Below are 22,330 nucleotides of genomic sequence, written 5' to 3'. Positions count from 1 at the left end.
CTGATACCTAACGAAATATTCAACCGTAAAAACACGATTTCGTTCGTTCTACGTTAGACGTAGAAAATAATTTATACACCAAAATAAACTTGATAAATTCTACTAGACAACTGCCTTTCATATTTTCGAATTGTTTTTTCAAACCGATTCTATTTGCATTTGACATTTTCAAAGTTTTTAACATTTTTAAAAAAATGTCAAAAAACTGGAGCGCAAGAACGTTTAGAAGAACTAGAACTTTTCAAATTTATCTTAGAGAACAAAATATGTTTCTACGATTAACGAGAGCTAAGGAAAATGGTAAATACTAAAGCATGTTTTTGATAAGAAAAATTAGAAATTTATAGTCGTCATGACAGCTGCTCTACTAAGTATAGCGACAGCGTTCGATAACAATGTTTATACTACCAGTTTATAACCCTGCGCGTGACTGTAGCCGTACCGTGCTATAATTTAAAATTGATTTTTATGAGTTGGTTTATTTTAGTTATAGTAAATTCGAAAACAGTAATATTAGTGATAAAATAATATTTGTTTTATTTTTTCCATAAAACTGATATCGAATTTTATATTTCGTATATTATTATTTTGAATATATATTTCGACACATTAGAATACCTCAAAGTTTGTATATATATTTTTTATTTTTTTTTAATAATTAATTAATTTATATCAGGAAATAATTCGATTATTTCGTGACCAATTGTTAGTCTCTATGGTATTACTTTTTCCTTGCGGTTTAAACTTTAAATAGTTATATACCTAGCTATTAATATGATTTGGCCACAACCCACAGATCAATAAAGTATCTTATTTCTCTCAATTTGTTCTTCGTAACATTGTGCTATTTGGATTTGGTGTTTAATATAGTGGCGGTCAAATTATTTTGTTATGGTGGGGGGGGGATGTGGCGTAAAAAATAAAACAAAATTTAATACATTATAGTACAATATACATAAATTTAATTGTTATAAATATTAAAGAAAAAAAGTCATGGGGATCTATCTCCTTCACCAGGGCCGTATTTACGCCTAGGCCCGTGAGGCCCGGGCCTAGGGCGGCAAATTTTTTGGGGCGGCAAATTTTGTAAGAAATAAAAAAAGAATCATATGAATGCATGAAATATTTATATGATTTTTTTTTAGATATCTGTATGTAAAATATACGGGCGCATGAAACTGAAAATGTCACTAACCCGAAATCAATTTTCTCGTAATGTGAGCTATAAAGATAAGATACCTACCTAGGTATATAATAATATAAGTTGTTCCTAAAAGTAATTACGATAAAAATATAATATATATAGAAATTGGCTAAAGATATTGTGTATCCACATCGCACACGACCACAATTCATTTCAGTTTATTGTTCGTCATTGTCGGGAGTGCATATTACAACATAATATATTTAATAAATAATAATTAATAATTTACAGTATTTAGCATTTTTTCACTATGAGTGACGGTCGTAAACGTTTTAGTGGTTCAGAGTATAAAAAGCGAGCCAAAGATAAAGAATATAAAGAGAGTAAAGTTCTAAATAAAATACCTAAACTAAGTACTTTCTTTAAACCTGCTACACCGTCTTCTTTGAATGCACCTGATAATGGTCAACAACATCAACATGATTTAGAAGAGATTGAAACGAGTAAGTGCGAATCGGATTTGGTCATTAATAATTTAACAACTTCTACTTTAAATATGGATCCGGCTACATTTTATATTGATTATAATGATCCGGCTAAATGGATTATTAATGATGTAACTCGCGATTATGTGGCAAAACACGGAATAAATCAAAATTTAAATGATGATATTACATGTTCTAAACGTGAGTATCCTGACAAAAATAGATTTTTAAATAAATCATTATTTGTTAGAACACGTATAAATGGTGAAGTACAGTCACGACCATGGTTAGTGTTTTCGAAATCTACTGGTACAGTGTTTTGTGCACCATGTCGACTCTTTGGAAGTGCACATTTATCAACATTAGTAACTATTGGTTTTAATGATTGGAAAAATGCTGTACGAAAATTAAACGATCACGAAAATTCTATTCCTCATAAAACTTCAACAGTTGCATTAATCGAAAGGGGGAAAACTGCAGGTAAAATAAACCAAGAAATTGTTTTGCAATTAGAACAAGAAACCAATTATTGGCGAAATATTTTAAAAAGAATAGTTGCTACTGTACGTTCTTTAGTAATTCGAGGGTTACCATTGAGAGGCAGTGAAGAAAAATTTGGGTCGTATCATAGCGGTAATTTCATTATGACATTAGAGCTTTTAGCAGAATTTGATCCCTTTCTATCAGAGCATATTCGCCATTACGGTAAAATCGGTAGTGGTAATACATCGTATCTATCTTCACAGACATACGGAGAGTTTATACAAATTATGGCAGAAAAAATTACAAAACAAATAGTTGAAGAAGTCAAAGTTTCAAAGTATTTTTCGATAAGCGTTGATTCGACGCCCGACGTATCCCATGTTGATCAGTTGTCTTTTATCATAAGATACATTTCAAAAGATGGTACTCCTATAGAACGATTTTTAAAGTTTATTGCCAATACTGGGCATAAATCTGAACAACTTGCTGATGCAGTTTTTGATACACTTAATCAATATAATTTGGATATTAAAAATTGCCGCGGGCAGTCATACGATAATGCCAGTAACATGGCTGGTAAATACACTGGCCTTCAAGCCAGAATTAAAGAAGTTATTCCGTTGGCCATTTATGTCCCTTGCTCAGCACATTCCCTAAATCTTGTGGGGATATCTGCCGTGGATTGCTGTGAAAAATCGACAACATATTTTAGATATCTACAAGAATTATATAACTTTTTCACAGCATCTACCCATCGTTGGGAAATTTTACTATTTTATTTAAAAAAGTCTAAGTGTGTAAAAAGTTTGTCTCAAACCCGATGGTCAGCAAGATACGAAGCGGGTAAATCTTTATGTACTTCTTGGAGTGAAATTAAAAACGCTTTACAGGCTATTATTGACGATGCCAATGAAAAACCTGTAACAAAATTTGACGCTTCAGTTCTTTTGAAACCTTTTAATACTATAGAAATGTGCTTTATGACTGTTTTTTGGAATGAAGTATTAGAAAGGTTTCATATAGTTAATAAAAAACTTCAATCAGTTAATATTGAGTTAGGAATGATTGTTGAATTATATGGATCCTTAGAGCAGTACATATCTAGAATTAGAAATAATTTTGAAGAATATGAAGGAAAAGCTATACAAATATGCGGTGAAATGCAGTACAAAAAAGACAAGCGGAGAACTGTTAAGAGAAAACGTCAATTCGACGAAACAATGAATGAAGTGATCACAGAAACAGGCAAGGAAGATTTCAGAATAAATGTATTCTTCGTTATATTGGATAAATTGAATGCTGAACTCGTAAGGCGAGGCAGTTCATATAAAAATTTATGTGTCAAGTTTGATTTTCTTACAAATATTTGTAGTTTTGACGAGGAAATAATTTCTGAAAAAACTAGGGCACTAATAGAACAATATCCTAATGATATTGAAGAATCATTTACAAATGAATGTCTTCATTTGCGTGATCATCTTTTTTTTAAATCTGATAAAAAAAGAAACGCCCAAGAACTTTGTAAGATGTTGTATACAAATGATTTAATAGATATTTATCCGAACGTCACAACAGCGTTACGTATGTATTTGTGCACGTTTGCAACAAATTGTACAGCAGAGCGGTCGTTTTCAGCATTGAAAAGAGTAAAATCGCATCTTCGTTCAACTTTGGAGTCAGATAGATTAAACGCGACATCAATACTACACATAGAATCTGAGATGCTTCGAAGTATAAATTATGATGATATAATCGACGATTTCGCGTCTAAAAAAGTTCGTCGTAAAATGTTATAGATAACATAGGTTATGATTAGGTATAAGTTTAACTATTAAGTATTACTAGGTATAAGATTAAAGATTATTAAGATTATTTTAAGATTAAGATTCAAAATGTATACTGATAATGCCTAATTAGGATTTATAATTATTATTTGTTTTGTTTATAATGACTATTGACCTAATTTCTTTAAAATGAAATAAATTTATTTGTAATAATTACAATTTTTTTTTCTTGGGGTAGAGGCGGCATATTTAAAAGGGCCTAGGGCGGCACTTGTTCTAAATCCGGCCCTGTCCTTCACAACCCCATTTAACCGCCACTGGTTCCATATAGATCAAACATCAAAATAATAAATATGCAATATAGAATTATAGTTTATCGGTATCGGTGCTGTTTATAGTGTATCGATTAGATTTTTTAACTTCTTCATCACTGTGCATAGATAGGTACTAATCGCCTTCCATCCTTATCGTAAATAAAAAGGTTAATATACACTAGTTGCCTTCGATGACCAATTAGTACATAGTTTTATATGAGTATTAATTTCCAAAAATAATTTTCACACTAGTTTCCCCTCGTAAACAATAAAGTAGTGGTTCATAAATTCATAAATGTATTAAATTATGTTGATACATGATGTTTGAACCACTTATACATTTATTATCTGTTCATTATATAAGAGGCAACTATAGTACTAGACCCTATTTGACATTCGTTTACGATAAAATACCGACTTAAATCCTAAGTATCCTAAGTATGTCAGGAGGAAACTCGTTTATAGCCAGGAGGCAATTTGTATAAAAATTATTGACCTTTTTGACTTCAAGAGGCAACTAGTGTGCGCCTCTTCAATGGCGAGTCTATATACTCGCAGAGTTGGGCAGTATCAAAGATACAATATTGTATCTTGTATCTTGGTACATCATTATATAGTATTAAATATCAAGTATCTGTCTTATGTCTTATCATGATTAGAGCCCATATTTCAATGCTAAGTCCATTTTTTTTGGCTAATCTTAGACAATGCTTTCTAAGAACATAATTCATTTCATGTAATTTTTTTTTTCATCATTGGGTCGTTTTGTTGATTTTAATGCATATTTTTTCAATATACTACACAGATTTGGCCTATAGAAAATATTACCTAAAGATAAACTTACTGTTTTCTTGATATTTAAGTTGTTTTCGTTGAATAGGTTTATCGGGTAAATACATGTTTAGAATGATTAATATTGTCTCAAACTCCCAAAACATATACTGTTAACATCATCGCTGCATCAAGATAATTTTTCAAATTTCAGTTTTTTTTTAAAATATAATAACAACTATACTTTATATAAAAAATATTACCAAATTATAAAAAAAAATTATGTTCTAAAAAATAGAAAAAAAAATTACCTTAAAAAATGTCCTATATAATTTCGTGGATATATTTTCTTTAGCTTAAGTATTATAAACTATAAGCAGGATTATTAACATCCATGATTGTTTACATCGATACTTAAAAGGTGGCTTATTTAAACTTTTAAAGGTAACAATCAATTTTTCAAAAAGTTTAATCATTTTTGGAAACATTTTTGTTAGGTTATTTGAAGTTATTGTATAGCAATAAGATCTTTGGAAAACAAAATATAATTTAATATTTTTTTATGGTTATTATTTTTGTTTTTTTTTTTTTGGGTGGCATACGAGAAAATTTTAAATTCCATATCTCAAAGCAAGATTTTTTCTGAAATTTTCATTACATAAATATTAAATTTCGAAAAAATCAATACAATATTATTATTACCTATGTCCTATATATGATGAGTGGTATGGAGTGGCACAAAATGTTAGTCCACTATTCCATACCCTGTTGATACGTGGATCGGACATTAAAGAATGTAATATTAGTAATATATTAAAATATATAACATGTATATTTATATATGTGTATATATGTATATATAATATGTACATATATAATATATATATATATATATATTAATTTTCGTGATAAACACATAATGAAATATTTTATATAATATTTATAAAGTTATACTTTTGTGCGCGTTTTTTTAATACTCCGATTATCTCTGTTCCGTTTTACAATTTTTTATTATTATTATTATTATTTTTGATTTCCGTGCAATTATTGTGTTTAACATATATATATTTTATTTAACATAATATTATTATAAATCATCAACGTGTAAATTTACTGAGTGCAACGTTTGCCGTATCTCACAATATATATCATATTATATATATATATAAATATATATAATATAATTATTACATAAATTATTATTATACATTTAACAAATGGGTTATATAATCGATAACACGCGGGTGTGTATGTGTGTAGTGTGTGTGTGTGTGTGTATATGTGTGTAAAGTAGATATATTTATATATCTAGTTAAATTAATACAAATAATAATATCATATATAGAAGTAATAATAATAATATTATGTATACATAATGTATATATTATTTTTCATAAATAAACAATAACGATCGTGTAACAAATTACATAATTAATATCATATTATTATCATTATGGGCGTAAAAAAATCGACTTTTGATCACAATTTTACCCTACGCCCTCCTCCTTCCGCTAGTCCTGTTATTCACGCACATACATTTTGTTTGTTTCTGAATCGGACGATTTATTATCGTGTAGGTACGGAAATTTGCGTTGGCACACGTCGGACGTGTCGATCGGTATTTCCGGGCGATGGGTGAAAAATACGAAGCAAAAAATAGAATGAATGATTTTCATGGACTTATTTAATTACGCACGTCTGATACAGATACCATCTATTGTTTTCATTAAAATATATTCGCGAGAATACCTCATTATTATAATTATGTATTCATCTATTATATCATATTAATTTTTTAAAAACATTTTTCAGATTTCAATTTTCTAAGAAATTTCTCGTGGTGCAAACGAACCCACATTACAGGTAATATATGGGCGTTACGCGTAATCCGTAAGCTCATAAGTGGAAGGGCGGCGAGTAGGTGTACAATACATAGAATATATTATTATTTAATAGGCATATAAATAATGTATTATATATATTATAATTTAATATATAAGTCAATGATGGCCGCTCGAGAATGAAACCACATCACGTATCTCTTGCGGCCCAAATATACGCGGTTTTTATACATACATATATAGAAAAAACAGTTCAATACATATTTTAACGTTAACACAATTTTAACAGAAATAAAAAAAAATAATGATAGAAATTAAAATAAAATAAACAAGTACAAAAGAGCAATACATACATTTTGTATTATTTAGCATTAGCGTTTATTTTCTTATACAATTAATTTATATAATAATAATACTATGTATTTTATAAAACAAAAGCATATTTTTATATAGGTAACGTGGTATACAATGTTCAGGTGAGTGTGACTGCTGCACATGATAATATAATATATATATTATATAAGTATATGTGTATAATACATAAAAGTACAATAATGCACAGGACACGATATACGAGTACGTATAATATTCCAACATATAATATATACGCTACTGTTGGCGCCGTTTTTAAATACTATAACATCGTTTGGACATATGTGAGAGTCATATATATGAGTATATATATTAAATTGTGATTATGCATACAAAAGTCGTGTATAGTTGTTCATTTTTGGACTATAAAATTCATACCTACACTTTTTTTCGAATTCCCCTTATTCATTATATTATATTTCAAAATTAGTTTAACTATTAAAATATATTTTATGTATATTATTTGTAAGACACATTTCAGTTTTTTTAGTTAATGCGAAGTCAAAGAAGATTAAATAATTTATGTTATTTATTTTAAGGTTAATATCGACTGAGGCGGAAATTATTATGTTTATACAATTTTTTAACAATTATTTCAGAGTATTTTGTTAATATTTCAAGCGTATATATATATAAAAAAAAATATTACGTTAAGTTTACAGTCTTGTAGATTTTAATATTCATCGACGAACTGGGTATATACATATTAAATAATTTACGAAGATATAAGGCGTGTACTCGGATGTACCCGATTGTGCTTTACATTATATATATATATATATTATGTCAAATGTTTAACCATTTCTACAGTGTATATATTTTTTCAGGTTGAAGTTATTCTCGTAAGTGCCGATTCCATAAAAGATAATACAGTTTTTAGCATTAAGTTTACTTGTATGTTTGATTAATCTGATATACATAATATTGTCCTACCATTAAGACACAATAAGTGTATTAGCCACTATAGTATCATTATATGTATTCCTGTCTAAAACGGCCAAAATGGTGACATACTTTATAAATTTTATTTAAGAATTGGCAATAACTATTGGGTAAAGCTAAAAAACATACTTATTGTTGCTTTACGCCAATTAACTAACATTTTATCAGTGTTCGACAATAACGTCTGAATACTATTTCTTTGTATAAAAGTATATTATGTGTTTAAAATATAACCAAATATTTCATGTAAGAATAATAAATTATGTCAATTTTATAAACAATTATTGATGATGTTTATATTTTATCATACAAAATAAATTGAAAAAAAAATATTTTTAATTTTTACCGATGCTGGACAAATGCGGGATTTAGAGCTCAATAACAGTACAATGTCCGTTAAATGTGATACGTCTTGTTCACTAAACAATCGAGTTAAAAGATGTATTATAATATTGAATAGGTACTATGAGTATCAAGATAATTATGGATACACTTAATCTTATAATTTGCTGGGTACCCATTACATATTGTATAAAGTTATACAAACAGTATTTATCAAGCATGTTTAGTTTTAAATTAAGAGAGATAATGTGTATCTCGAAATGGGCAGTTTATGAGTTACCATACTTATGTTCTAGGTGACTGGGTGGCGAATTAAAGTAGAATATTTTATTTTTGTTGAAGGACAGAATGATAATCACGTAGAATGCTGAACAGTAAAGTTATAATCCAGTCTCCCAACAAGTCTAAATATGTTTGTGATGGATAAACTTGGTTTATCGTATGCGTGTCGATTGATTAAGTCAAGCGTAAAGCGAAAATCAGCTAGGTTATCTTTCTCGGTCACGCCTCGCACGTGTATATTATAATAATCACGGTTCATAAAAAGCGAGAGAAAAACTTTCATATTTTACATATTTTTATACTTGTACACATATTTCTTTTTAGTCGCATATAGTATGTGTAGGATTATAGGTATATAAATATTATAATATGCATTGTACAATTGTACATATAATTTAAACATTGTAGAAAATTATTATGAGGTTTTGCTTATCGCCAGCATGATAAAATATAGTATTATTGTAATTGTTTCCCAGTACGACAGAAGAAAAAAATATTAAGCCTACGTTCATCACTCATAATAGTATAATATTGTGTAGGAAGTTTATATGAATGTATGTTTGAGTGTGTGTTTGCTTGGTATGGACAATGGACGGGTATCAGAAGCTCAAAAATCAACGGGCGGAGAGTAGCGTATTATTATTATTGTGTAAAAGAACATACCGGAAGTACCAATATATACACATTACACATATAATCTTATATAACATGAATTTATATTTATACTATTATAGAGACAGCAGTCGAAGATTGTTTTTTTATAAATTTAATTTGGGCCATAGCGGGGACACGCGAGGTACCCTAAATATAAATATTTTTATTTTTCAAATTTTTTTTATAACTTAATATATTATTAATATATAATATATAGTAAATTATCTCCATATCCGAAACGGCAGAGTGACGGACAAAAAGTATTACTCAGCGTAAGGTTAATACATTTTTTTTTGGTTTATATATTATTATTAATAGTTTTAACCACAAAATAACATTATGTATATATATATTTATAGCTTTTCGTACGATAAAGTGTATAATTTATACACATAACATAGCTAAACGATTATTAAAACCAATAATATTATAATATGTCTAAGTGTCTGGTTGTGATAGTATTTTTTGATAACATTTCTTTAGAAATAAAAAAAATAAATATGGGTGGACAGCCGGTAAAACACAATCCAAATCTAGGCCATTATACCAATATAATATAGTAATATAAAATATTAATATAATATAATATAGTTGTATGAATATTACGTTAAAATATTGTTTTAGCCTAAAAGACTTACAAAATGATTATGTTTCTTGATTTTACACACGCGTAAAAGTGAGGATTTCTCTGCAGACTAAAATAAATTATGTTATTACAGAGAGATCGTGTTTATAATAATATGCTAGAATAATACATTTTTTTTCGTTAGATTTTTTTCAAGAAAATTGGTCGTCATTTTTGTTTACATAATATATTTATAATGTTATTATGTGTGTTCGCGTATAAAATAGAAGTTTTACGTATATGTATATGTATAGGGATGAAGATGAGTCGTTGAATCGTTATATATAAAACATAATATAGTTCTGGCACGAATATGAAGAGGGTATACAGTTTTCTATAAATCGATTGAATAAGTAATAACAACAACAACACACACGCACACACGTTATACATGCTCCACAAATAAGCATATAACGAGTAGGCAACACGGAGAATTATTATTATAATATTTTCGCTGTATCGTGGACGAACGTAATATCAGTGTTGTACTATTGTACAACAAAATAGAACGAGAGAGGCGGATGGGGTATAATTTGGCAACGGTGGTGGTAGTCTACTGGTTGGTAGTGAGCTAGTTTCTTCGGCCACGAGGAAGTTGTTTAAGGAGGGTGTTGAGGATACAGAATCGTGGTATTGCTTACATGATCTTTTATAATATCTTTGTGTGTGTGTGTGTGTGAGTGTAAATTTTAGTATTTGTATAAATGTATGTATGTATATGTGTGTGTGTGTGTGTGTGGGTGTGTGTGTATGTGTATAATTCGGCGTCGCGGATTGTTTCAACGTTGACCGATCACCAATAGCGGTCGGTTCTGCGAGTTGGAATGCCGACGACCGCAAGGCCGGTCGTCGTCGTATCTCTCGTAGTCCGAGGGCAAAGCTGTTAGGAAAAAACGAATGTGATAATAATAATATTATAATATTATGTATGTTACGATTTATAGCTTATTGCAATAGCATCACGGTGCTGATGAATTGTATACATTATACACACATATTATATTACCTATTATATATAGTATACAAGTATTGAATAACAGGTGGGTTTTTGAAAGGACACTGGGTCATGATAATACTAATTGATTTCCTCGATACTAGACCGAAGGTTTTAAATAGATTATTTGTATATAATTTATAAAATATATTGTGCGATTTATTTACTCGTATAAATATATTATTAAATTAAAATAATTATTAAAAATTATTCACAATTGTTCCAGAGACGTACAAATTTAAATAAGCAAACATGATTTTGTATTTTAAAAAATGTATATGAACCTGATATTATATATAAATATAAATATATGACTGTTAGTCGATTTTCAATTTCTGTATAAAGGATTATTGTTACTTTCTCCTCACTACTACATAATATATTTGTATTTTTTGACAACGATTCTTGGATCTCTATATTAAGTCTAAACCTCGATTTGTATTATAAATTTATAAATGTCCTGTCCTGCCACAATACTCAATATATTATTGTTTTCCAAACGAGTAATAATATGAATGGTGTTGTACATTTGTGTTGAATCAATTATATATATATCTGTAATATCATTATATACTTTTATTGCGTGCATAATGTTGTAATAAGTACTGCGTAATATATGTACTAAATACGTCTAAAGTAACATAATATGTGTGTACAACTAGTGATAGTGATTCACTAAGCGTATCCGCCTTCAACATTGTTTTCTATTATTTTAATCACGAAATTGTTCAAACTTGAAAATTCCCTAAAGTCCCGCTTAAATAAATCGATAGTATTAAAGGATAAAATAAAGTGAGCATCCTTAGTGAATCACCTCGTACATCGCGTAAACATACAATAAAGTATTATGTATTATATATACTTACATGGGCTCAAGAAAGGTCGTCGAGACATAGAAAAGCGATGCGTCACGTATCGCTCACTCAATTGTCACACCTCTTGCAGGAACTTCACCGGGCACATTCCCTGTTTGTTCTCTGCGTTCCGGATCATTACCGAGCCGTCGGGACCTTCACCAATTTGGATAACAATCTATACATATACAAACACACGAAATATATCAAGTACCATATTCAAAGCTAGTTATGGTACGTAAAGTGAATATTCTAAATGTGAAATATAAATACATAATAATACGATATCATTATTATAGCAGAACATCCACGCGACTACTAAAAATATTATCACAAATTCACGTTTTTTTACAAAAGTATATTATTTAATATTTTTATTATATCACATAATATTTTTTATATAATACGAACATAGTATGATCGTCTAAGTTGTTTTTAATTGTTTCAGAACGAATAATATGTTAATTAAAATGAAAGAATAATGTATCAAAAGTTTCTTTAAAGCTACTTTTTAGATTGAATATTTCGTATTTTTTTTTTTATGTTTTTCCTGTTTATTTTTAATTTTTTACAATAATATTCATTTTTATGTTCAGTTAAAGATAAACTAATAAAAATATTGTAAAAAACAAACTTCGATGAATATGCATAGCAAACTTGTTTTTAACTAAATCGACTATGATAATTTTAGTTTTATATCAGAAGGTGATATTCTATGAGTTATATTACGCTACTCTTGCTAATCTATTATGAGTGAAACCATTTAAAAAAAGTTGACCTTTTTTTTAATCATTTTTAATCAGTCTTAGTATAGTATTGTACTTAACCTAACTGTGCTCCAATTATTAAATAACCGGTTAAAATGCAATTAATTTTGAATTTAAAAAGTGTTGATTTACAATTTGTTATAATAAATTAAATTAAAGCATCATAATAATTATCCTATGAATGCCGATGTGATCAAATCAATTTAACAGTTTTTTAAAATCTAATACGGCGCAATGTATAGGCAATATACGTATAATGTTGCATAGAACAACTTCCAGGTACCCAATAATATTATTAAAACATTCAATTACCTACGAAATATACTATTACATACAATTGCGACCAAGTTAATATGATAACCAGTTTATGGCAATAAATTAGTTTTCTCCCTCAAGGAAGTGACATTGCTCCCTACTTGTACATCCTATTCATAGCGGACATTCTTAGCACCGAAAAAACTTTCGTGGACACTTATAATGATGTTACTGCTATTTTAGCCTCAGACCTCAATCCACTAAATTGCAGTCTCCTTCCCCAAAACTATCTTAACATGCTCTCAAAGCGGTGCAATAAAAGTAAACGAACTAAAATCTACACATATCACTTTCACCCTAACACCAAAGGACTGTCCTGAAGTTTCTTTAAAAAACTCAGCAATTTCCCACTCAAGATAAGCTAAATACCTCGGCTTGTTACTCGACATGAGACTCACTTAGGATCTCCACCTCAAAAGTTAAAGGAAATAACTTAACTCTCGTCTACACCTGATTCGTCCTCTCCTCAAATCCAATATGAACATATCCAACTGTTTACTTCTTTACAAAAGTCTCCTCTAACCAATCTGGTCCCACGGCATCGCCCTCTGGGGTACTGCTAGACCCTCAAGTTTCAGAACAATTTAAACGTTCTAATCCATCTACCTCCGTATGGTCACCAAAGCCCCATGGTACGTCATAAACGTCGCCTTACATGAAGACCTCAAAGTTGCATGTTCCATCTATTAACAAGATTGCAGCAACTTACTACCAAAGACTTCACTTGAAAATGTAAAGCCACCCAAACTAACTCAAATTACGATTGTACATTAAATCACTTCCAAGTAACTCAACTAAACGCCTAAACCGGAAATAATAAACCTAAACCTTCTTAATAATTTGTAATTTACATAATTTAATATTCATGTAAAGATAACACTGCTGTGAGCTTCATTTTCGCTATCCTATCACTATTATTCTCCCCTCTCATTTATTTAATGTACATAATATAGTATAGATTGTAAAATAAATATTCAATAAACTCTATTTTATTAAAAAAAAAAAAATTAGTTGTTTCATGTTAACTGGCTAGGTAAGGTTATTGTCTTAATTTGGTCGCACTATAATTATATTACTGTAACAATATTATTATATACATTTTTGTTTTGATATATCCGCTTCATTATTATAATTTATTATCACTTTAAACTTTTAACAACTAAAAGAAAAAAAACAAATGTCAAGAAATTTAAAATCTGATAGATTGTTATTATTTATAGGTCTTATATTATTCCACTTGCCTAGAAATGTGCCACAGTCTGGGTAATATATACATTTAAAAAACTTCAGTTGTACAATATGGGGAATAAATTATAAATGTATAGTAAAATGCCATCTTGACGGAATTGATTTTTAAAATGTTTAGTTGACTGTACTCTCGACGGCTGAACAATTAGCTACGGATTTCAGAGAAGTAAAAAAACTTACTATTTTTGACTATAATTTATTTGCGTTATAAAACTTTCAATGTACAACGGACAAATGGTAAATTACTATTTAATATTGTATTTGGAGATTACGATATTATTAAGTATAAAATATAATATTAAGAATATTATAAGTAGAATAAATATTGATGATTGATGACATGAAGATTGATGGGGTGGAAAAATAAAAAGTAAATATCTAAGTATAATTAAATCTAAGATTCATTTGATGTTAAACTACGTTTTGATGGTGGTTAGCTTAAAACTAAATTTCTATAAAAATAAAATAATAATTATTATCCCTTGATTTATTAGTTTATATTATGAAATATAAAAACTTCATCATTATAAACCTTACATTTCATTTTTTTTTTTAAATTTGGAATGTTTTAATTAAATTAGTGTAACACTTTGTGCTTTAATTAATGAAAACTATTTTATTTTTACAAAAAAATAAAGTACGGTCATGTTATAATAATTTCAAAATAACAATTTTTTATTAAAAATGAAACGTAATTAATATTTTAATTGTCTATAATAATGTCTTTTTTTGGACCACATCAATATCATGTATTTTTTTTTAACCTCGCCTGGCATATTGCTTTTATGAGATAGAAGAACGTTGCAAAACGTGTACAATTTTGGCTGAAAGTACTTTATTATCTGTTACTAAGGATTTAAATATACTTATTGAAACATTTGGCATGGTTCAACACGTGGACAAATAATAAAATATAATACCATAAGAACGAGGTGGTTGATATCGGATACTGATAATAACAGCCATAATATAAATGCACGTTGGATTTCAGGTTTTAATGTGAAAGTGTTTAATAGTAGCTTGCAAAATAAAGATCAAATGTTATTGTGATTAATTTTGAAAAATGAATGTATCTATAGGTACCTCAAAATAGTTACTGTATACACGTATTTGTTATTAAATGGTTTATAATTTATTAAACTATAATTTAATTTTTATCAATATTAATAGTTGTGATTATATGTTAACAAGACTTTTTTTATGTTTGGCATTACATTTTTTCTTTTGGAGTCATATTGAAGATATCTCTCTCTTATAATTTTTTGAACAACTGTTGATATCACATTATATTATGATTACCATTGAATTATATAATAGACAGAGCACGGATGTTGTAGTATACTAAAATAACTAGTAAAATTGATTGCAGTATTACACTAAAAAATACCAAAAATTGCATTTAAAATATTAAAAATTACACTATAAAAAAAGAGTGTTTTGTTATAAATGTTTTAAATTTACTGTTATAATCTAAAATTCTACCAAAAATATAAATATAAATAATTCAGTATTCTATTTGAAGTAGCTGAAGAACAAATTATAACAATATAACGCATAATTGTCAAATAGTGATATTTCACAAATTATTTTTGTGCTGTATTAAATACCTACCAACTTGAAATTATGTTTATTTTATAAGATAACATAGATTTTACGACGGTTGAGTGTCAACTATATGTCTATATAACTAAAATAGTTGTATAAATGAGTAAATTCAATACAATTGCAATACAAATCCAAAAATTGAAAAAAATTGCAAATAATTGCACTTAAAACTTTTAGATTTTAGTTCGTACTTACATGACAAGCATTTAAAACGTACTTAGCATATATTGAGAAAGAAGAAAAAAAAGCTGCAAATGCAATAACACTCGTGCCTTAATAATAGGCAATAGGCATGGTAAGAAACTAAGAAATAGATTTTGCCCAATATTTTCAAAATATTTGATCTCTAGCTGAATAATGCTGTGTGTATACATATCGAACATCTAGTATAACCTTATAATCTATAATCTTATATATAACCGGTTTGAATTAATCGAGAAAAATTGTAGTTGGTTTTGAAATATTCAATCTTATGTTGTTGTTTTTTTTTACTATTTGTGAAGAATTTCAAAATATTACCAAAGTTGGATTTTAAAATAGACATCTCGCACTTATTCAACTGTCAGTATTAATTGTCTGCTATTAACTTGCTATGTTTACACGCATATCAGCCATAACGTATACAAAATACCAAGATGCTGCACAGACCATATGATATGTCATATTATATATCAGGGGTTGATTTAATTTCAATGGTACGCACAAATATTGAAATTATCAAAAATTAAGCTATTTATTAAATTTTGATTATAAATACAAATTATATACATTTAAAAAATTATAATTAGAAAAAAATGTATACCTCATTAATAAAATTATATAATACATCTGTAACTTTATTTTTATCCTTAGAAAATATGATTTCCTTTGGGCACGTGAAAAATTTTCAAAATCTTGATTAGAAAAATTTGGCAATTGACTCAAAAAAAAAGGTTCGCCACCCCTGTAATAAATTATGTATTTCTTTTAACCGTTTCCAGTTTAAAACTATTATAGGTTAACAATAAAAATACAAATATATGATATTAATATATTAATATATAATATATAAATACTATCTAATCGAATTCGGGAAATTGTTCATTCAAAACTTTCACGTTTATAGTTACCGTTATAACTATCGATTGTTTTATCTGCCGTTATGCTAATTATTTTCATCGACTTATTATTATTATTTATTAAAGTAACATCACAGAAAATTGTAAGATGTAAATACATTAATTTTCAAAGGAATGAAAATACAAACTTTACTATACGTACAAAACGTATATTTATAACATATAGCAAATAATATACACGAAAACGGTTTTCATAATAAGCGTTCCTGCTACAAACCTATCTCACTTATATGACGAAAAACAAGTTATATTATAATAATAGAACGGTACGAAATCGATAAAACCTAACCGCGAGACAATGCAGCCACAGGAGTTGGTTAGTCGCGTATTTTCTTGGTATATACGTAAACAAGTGCCACGCCTAACAATATTATTACCTATATAATAAAAGTGGAAAATTCAAGGTTGCGTCAAACCAAATAAAAAACATTTCAAGAATAAAATATTTACGGTTATAATTTATGAGTTGTATCTTTTTAAGGTAGTTATTAAATTTAACTGAAACGCCAATTATAATAATGACGTTTTCTAATTGAAATATTTGTAAGTCATGTATTTAAATTAAATATCACTTTATATCACTATATACTGATTTATGGTCCTAGTTTTTATACATATGTTAATATGTATAGTATATATTGTACCCAGGGCTAGATTTAAGGGTAGGCTAAGTGGGCTGCAGCCCAGGGGCCACCACAATTTTATGATATTTAAATCAGGATACAGGAAAAATATTAATTATACTAGTTATACTAGATTTGATTGTTTTTATGATTATTTATTATTAAATAAGTCGTTAATTGTTACTATTATTAAATATGATAAATTATCATTGATAATAAATGTTATTTAATAAGTAAAATATATATTTCCTTGTTTATGTATTAGGGGCCCCCATAATGCATTTCGCCCAGGGGCCACCACATACCTAAATCCGCCCTGGTCGTACCTTATTATGTTTTAACTGAAAATTGTTTATTATTCATTTATTCACAAAAAATCCTGTACATTTTTTACTTGAGTGTAAATATAAAAACAATAACAATCAAAGAAGTGTATCATATACTCCTTATACATAACATATTATTACTATTCGTATTCAAGTATATCATTCATACGTATATAATTAAATAGAATAAAACTAAAAAACCATTTATCAAAAAAGAAACAATGAAGAATAATTACTTACATTATAGTACTTTACTACAGTATTTAATGTCAATGGTTAAATCGTGAAATATTATAATATTATATTATATTTTACCATTTAAAAAAATCTAATATTTTAAATATAAAAATTAGTCAATTATTAATTGTTTTCAAAAAATTGTGCTGAAACCTTTCAAATTTTACTTAAACTATTTTCATTCAATTTTTCGATACTACAATAAAACCCGCGTTATAATATATGAAATCTGAATAACGATATTTTGTCATGCACTTTTAAATCATGGAATATTTCCATGATGTATTTTAAAATTATTAGTCAATGAATATAATCTATATCAATTATATAGATTAATTCATTGCAATGCATTTATTTAATCGATTTTATTATTATAAATTATTGTAATTAGCTGCGATGATTAAACTGATAATGTACCATTGCACAGTAATGGCATTAAAAGTATAAAAAGCCTTATTATGAAATAAAACGTTTGGAAATGTTTGCATTCGATCAAAATAATGAAAATTAACTTGTAGAATCAATTCTAACTTTGAAAAATTTAGTAGAAATGAAAATTGTTAGTCATTTAATAAAATAAAAAATATTGGAAGAATTTTGGAAGAGTATGCAATTATGTAAAAAAGTATTTAAAATGTAATACTAAATTAATTGTACATAATAATATGTAAGTGTTAAATACATGTAATCATTTTAAAAAATTTTTCTTTACTTGTATTAAATGGAAAAAATGGGAGTTTTCCGAGTGCGTCCAAAATAAGGTATCACCCAAGTGCGACCCAAAAAAGGGCAAATATGTCATATTTTTGACATAGCCCTAGTGCATTCTAGATCATTTAGAGGGCGTCGCGTTGTGTTTAAAACATGTGAATTCAACCGATACTTTTATTTTGACCTGAAAAACACGTAAACTCTACCGATAATAATATCTACAGATTACAACTATTTTTTTATTTAATCTGCATCTAATCATAAATAATAACAATAACAATAATAATAATATTATCAAACCAAATTTTAAATTTTATTTAAGGTGTTTATAATTCTTTTACTATAATATAAACTAGCTACTAGCTGTTTATTATTAATGAAGATTAATCTTTATATATTATTAATTGTATTTTTATCTTTTTTTCAATTAACTAATAACAATAAGTGATCATTATTGATTATTATATATATATTTTTTAAATTTGTGTAAAAATGGTGGAATTTAAATTGTTAAGGTAAAAAAAACGTATCGGTGGAATTTATTGTCGGTACTCGGTATAACTTTGAAAAAATATCCGGTTCCGACAATTTCTATACACAGGTTTTACTGTAAAATTTCTAATAACTATGAGTCAAAAAAAAAAAAATAATAATAATACAATTATGCGTCAAGAAAAACATGTAACATTTTTTGGTTTTTCTATCAACGTATTATTTCGTGATGTGAAAACTGAAAACTATCGGAGTGACATGTTCCCAAATACACATTCAAAATTTTCATGTTTAACATTTACAAACAAAAAATTATACTTTGTACTTTTCCTATCATAAATCATTATATACAATTACATGTTATTAAATAATTAAACCTTAAGATCAGAATATAAGATCAGTAATATGTTTTATGGCCTGTCATAAGACATATTAATGAACTTATGTATGGTAATGAATCATCTGGACGGACGGACTCAACTATAACTAGCATATAAAAAATATTTTATACTAATTAGAGTAAAATGATTGTATATACAATAAATATATTTATTGCGTATAAATAGATAATTTAAAGTCTAAAAACTGTGGAAATAGCAATTTTGTCAATATTATAGTTATAGCTTACTAAACTTTTTTTAAGGAATAGGGATATAATACAATATTATTACGCATAATTTTTTTTAACAATATCGTAATAAGAAGTAAATTATAATAATAATATAAAACATGGATTTTTGACAAGAAAAAGTAACTAAGGAAAAAACATTGATTTGCCAATCGCGTATATATTATATAATAATAATATGTATATATATATAATATTATAACTAGATTGCAGTTTTTTTTTACAGCCTAATTTGAATACAGATTGCTTCATTTACAAACAGCAAATTGCTAAATCGATCGTTATTCTTTGCTTATCTTTCGATTTTTTTTTAACATTCCGGTGTATTTGTCACTAAAATTAAACAGTGTAAACCATAGGTTCTCAATTTTTTTTCATCCACTGTCCACTTTGAGAATCAAAAATTTTCTAGCGCGCCCTAAAAATGTTTAAGCTTACCATCTGTAGTGTATTTTAAAAACAATAGTAGTTGTCATGCCGACTATGACAGACGTAAAATCAATTATGAGGACATGTAGTAGGTAGAAATTCAATTTTACTTTGAAGTTTAAAAGTACATAATACTTTTTAATCAATATTGCCCCCAGTGGCGTTATTTGAACCACGCAGGGTATATATTTGCGTATTTAAAATCTAATATTGTAGTAATTTGGTCCACTTTATAAATTGATTGGCCTGAAAAATTGATAGTAGCTTGCGCTTAAAGTGACCTGCTTTATACGCTGTGCGTATTAAAAAAAATATTGAAATGACGCCACTGATTGCCCTTCTATTCTGCTTCAACGCCTACAATATTTCTTGGGGTCTTATACCGCCCTCTGAAGACTATCAACGCCCACAGGGGGGGCGCTATTGTCCACTTTGAGAATGACTGGTGTAAACTAATTGGATTTTGTTGTTTTGTTTTGTTTTACGTATTGAAATTCAAGATTAGAATTTTAGTCTTAGAACATAACAATACAATAAATTTAAATCATATTACCAATTTTTTAATAAAATAATTTTTTATTTTTAAAATTGAAATAAAATGTTTAAATAAAAGCTGGACGGAAAAGGACTTTGTCATTATGTATAAGTGTATAACTAATTGGCTTACATTTGATAACAAGGATATTAAACTTAATTTCAATTTGTACTTAACAATAATTTTGAGTGGACCGGCCATAGACTTAATTGACTCAATAATATACGAAACGATTGGATACCCCCTACAGAATAATTTATATGAATAATATGTTAATTGTTTATTATTATACTTATTGTTTATTGCTATAATATATCCTAAGTAAATATTTAAATCTATATTTAATTCTATGCAAATAAGCATAGTTTAGGGTTTTAGTGATTATTTTTTAAATGTTTAATGTGACCATTAAGATTAGAAGGTGGGTATCAGTTTTAGTAGTACTATATTCAACTTATTTTATAGATAAATAAAGTTAAATAATACATTTTTGGGGTTTTTCAGTGATTTTCAATAAATTTGTAAAAAAAATTGAGAGACTTACGATTTATATAAAAACAATATGTTGATTAGTTTTCTAACGAAATCGGAAGTTGGTATTTTCCACACTTAGATTTCGTTTATTCAAACGCTTGATAGCAATTTAAAAAATATTTTGTGTGTTATTTGTTTTGTTTGCTTAATACTATAGCTAAGTTTTTGTTAAAAACAAGTGTTGTGTTGCTTATTACCAGGGCTCGGGACTTATAGCACTTAAAATCTTTAAAATAAACGCTTAAAAAAGCACTTAAAAACATCATTATAAGCACTCAAATAAGTATTTAAAAAACTTAAATTTGAAACAAAATGATTAGGACAAGTTTACTAAAGTTAACTAAAAATAAAAAAATAAAAATAAATCTTTTTATTATAAAAGAATCAAACTTCACTTTCGAGACATTTCCCCTTATTGTTTATAGATTTTTCGAGGGATTTTCTGAAAAACCATAAAAAGTAGAAAAACTGGTCAAAAAAGCAAAAATAATCAGAAAAACTGAAAATAAGTATTTTTTTAAAAAATCGTTGATAAAATCAAAAAAAGCACTTCCAAATTTCATAATTGAACATGTTATAACATGACATATACTTCCATAGCACTCTGCAACATTTTAAGTCAATCCATAAAAATAAGCAAATGATTTAAGTCCCGATCCCTGCTTATTACATTTTTAATCGTATTTTTCGTTTTTTCAAATACTTCTAGGAATTTGGAAATCAACTTCAGTAAAGTACAATTTGTTCTCAATTGGTATGATTTATAGTTTTTACACACTTAGTATAAGATGTAATTTTGGGATCATTTAAAAAAAACATACAGCATTGCATAAACAAGTTTTTATTATTTCTCTCGAATCTAAAATAAAATATTT

The 22,330-nt window shown here is 27.4% G+C and overlaps 2 protein-coding genes across 14 annotated transcripts in view; one reads left to right on the top strand and one right to left on the bottom strand.

Annotated features, from left to right (window-relative positions):
• Positions 1-1,454: 1,454 nt before the first annotated feature.
• LOC132919148 (zinc finger MYM-type protein 1-like) lies at positions 1,455-3,908 on the top strand. The gene has a single exon (XM_060980491.1). It carries the CDS (start codon positions 1,455-1,457, stop codon positions 3,906-3,908), a length of 2,454 nt encoding a protein of 817 aa, XP_060836474.1.
• Positions 3,909-5,794: 1,886 nt separating this feature from the next.
• LOC132921992 (uncharacterized) overlaps positions 5,795-22,330 on the bottom strand; it is a 302,827-nt gene continuing 286,291 nt past the window's right edge. For all 13 annotated transcript variants that reach the window (XM_060985267.1, XM_060985266.1, XM_060985268.1 and 10 more), the window contains 2 exons: positions 11,900-12,065; positions 5,795-10,919 (listed from right to left, as the gene is read on the bottom strand). In XM_060985267.1, coding sequence (XP_060841250.1) covers positions 11,964-12,065 — 102 coding nt within the window. In that variant the 3' untranslated portion in view covers positions 5,795-10,919; positions 11,900-11,963. The remainder of the gene's footprint in view (positions 10,920-11,899; positions 12,066-22,330) is intronic.

The sequence above is a fragment of the Rhopalosiphum padi genome, chromosome 2 (genome assembly GCF_020882245.1).
Source record: "Rhopalosiphum padi isolate XX-2018 chromosome 2, ASM2088224v1, whole genome shotgun sequence".
NCBI classification, from domain to species: domain Eukaryota; kingdom Metazoa; phylum Arthropoda; class Insecta; order Hemiptera; family Aphididae; genus Rhopalosiphum; species Rhopalosiphum padi.
This window is presented reverse-complemented; position numbering and strand designations above follow the sequence as displayed.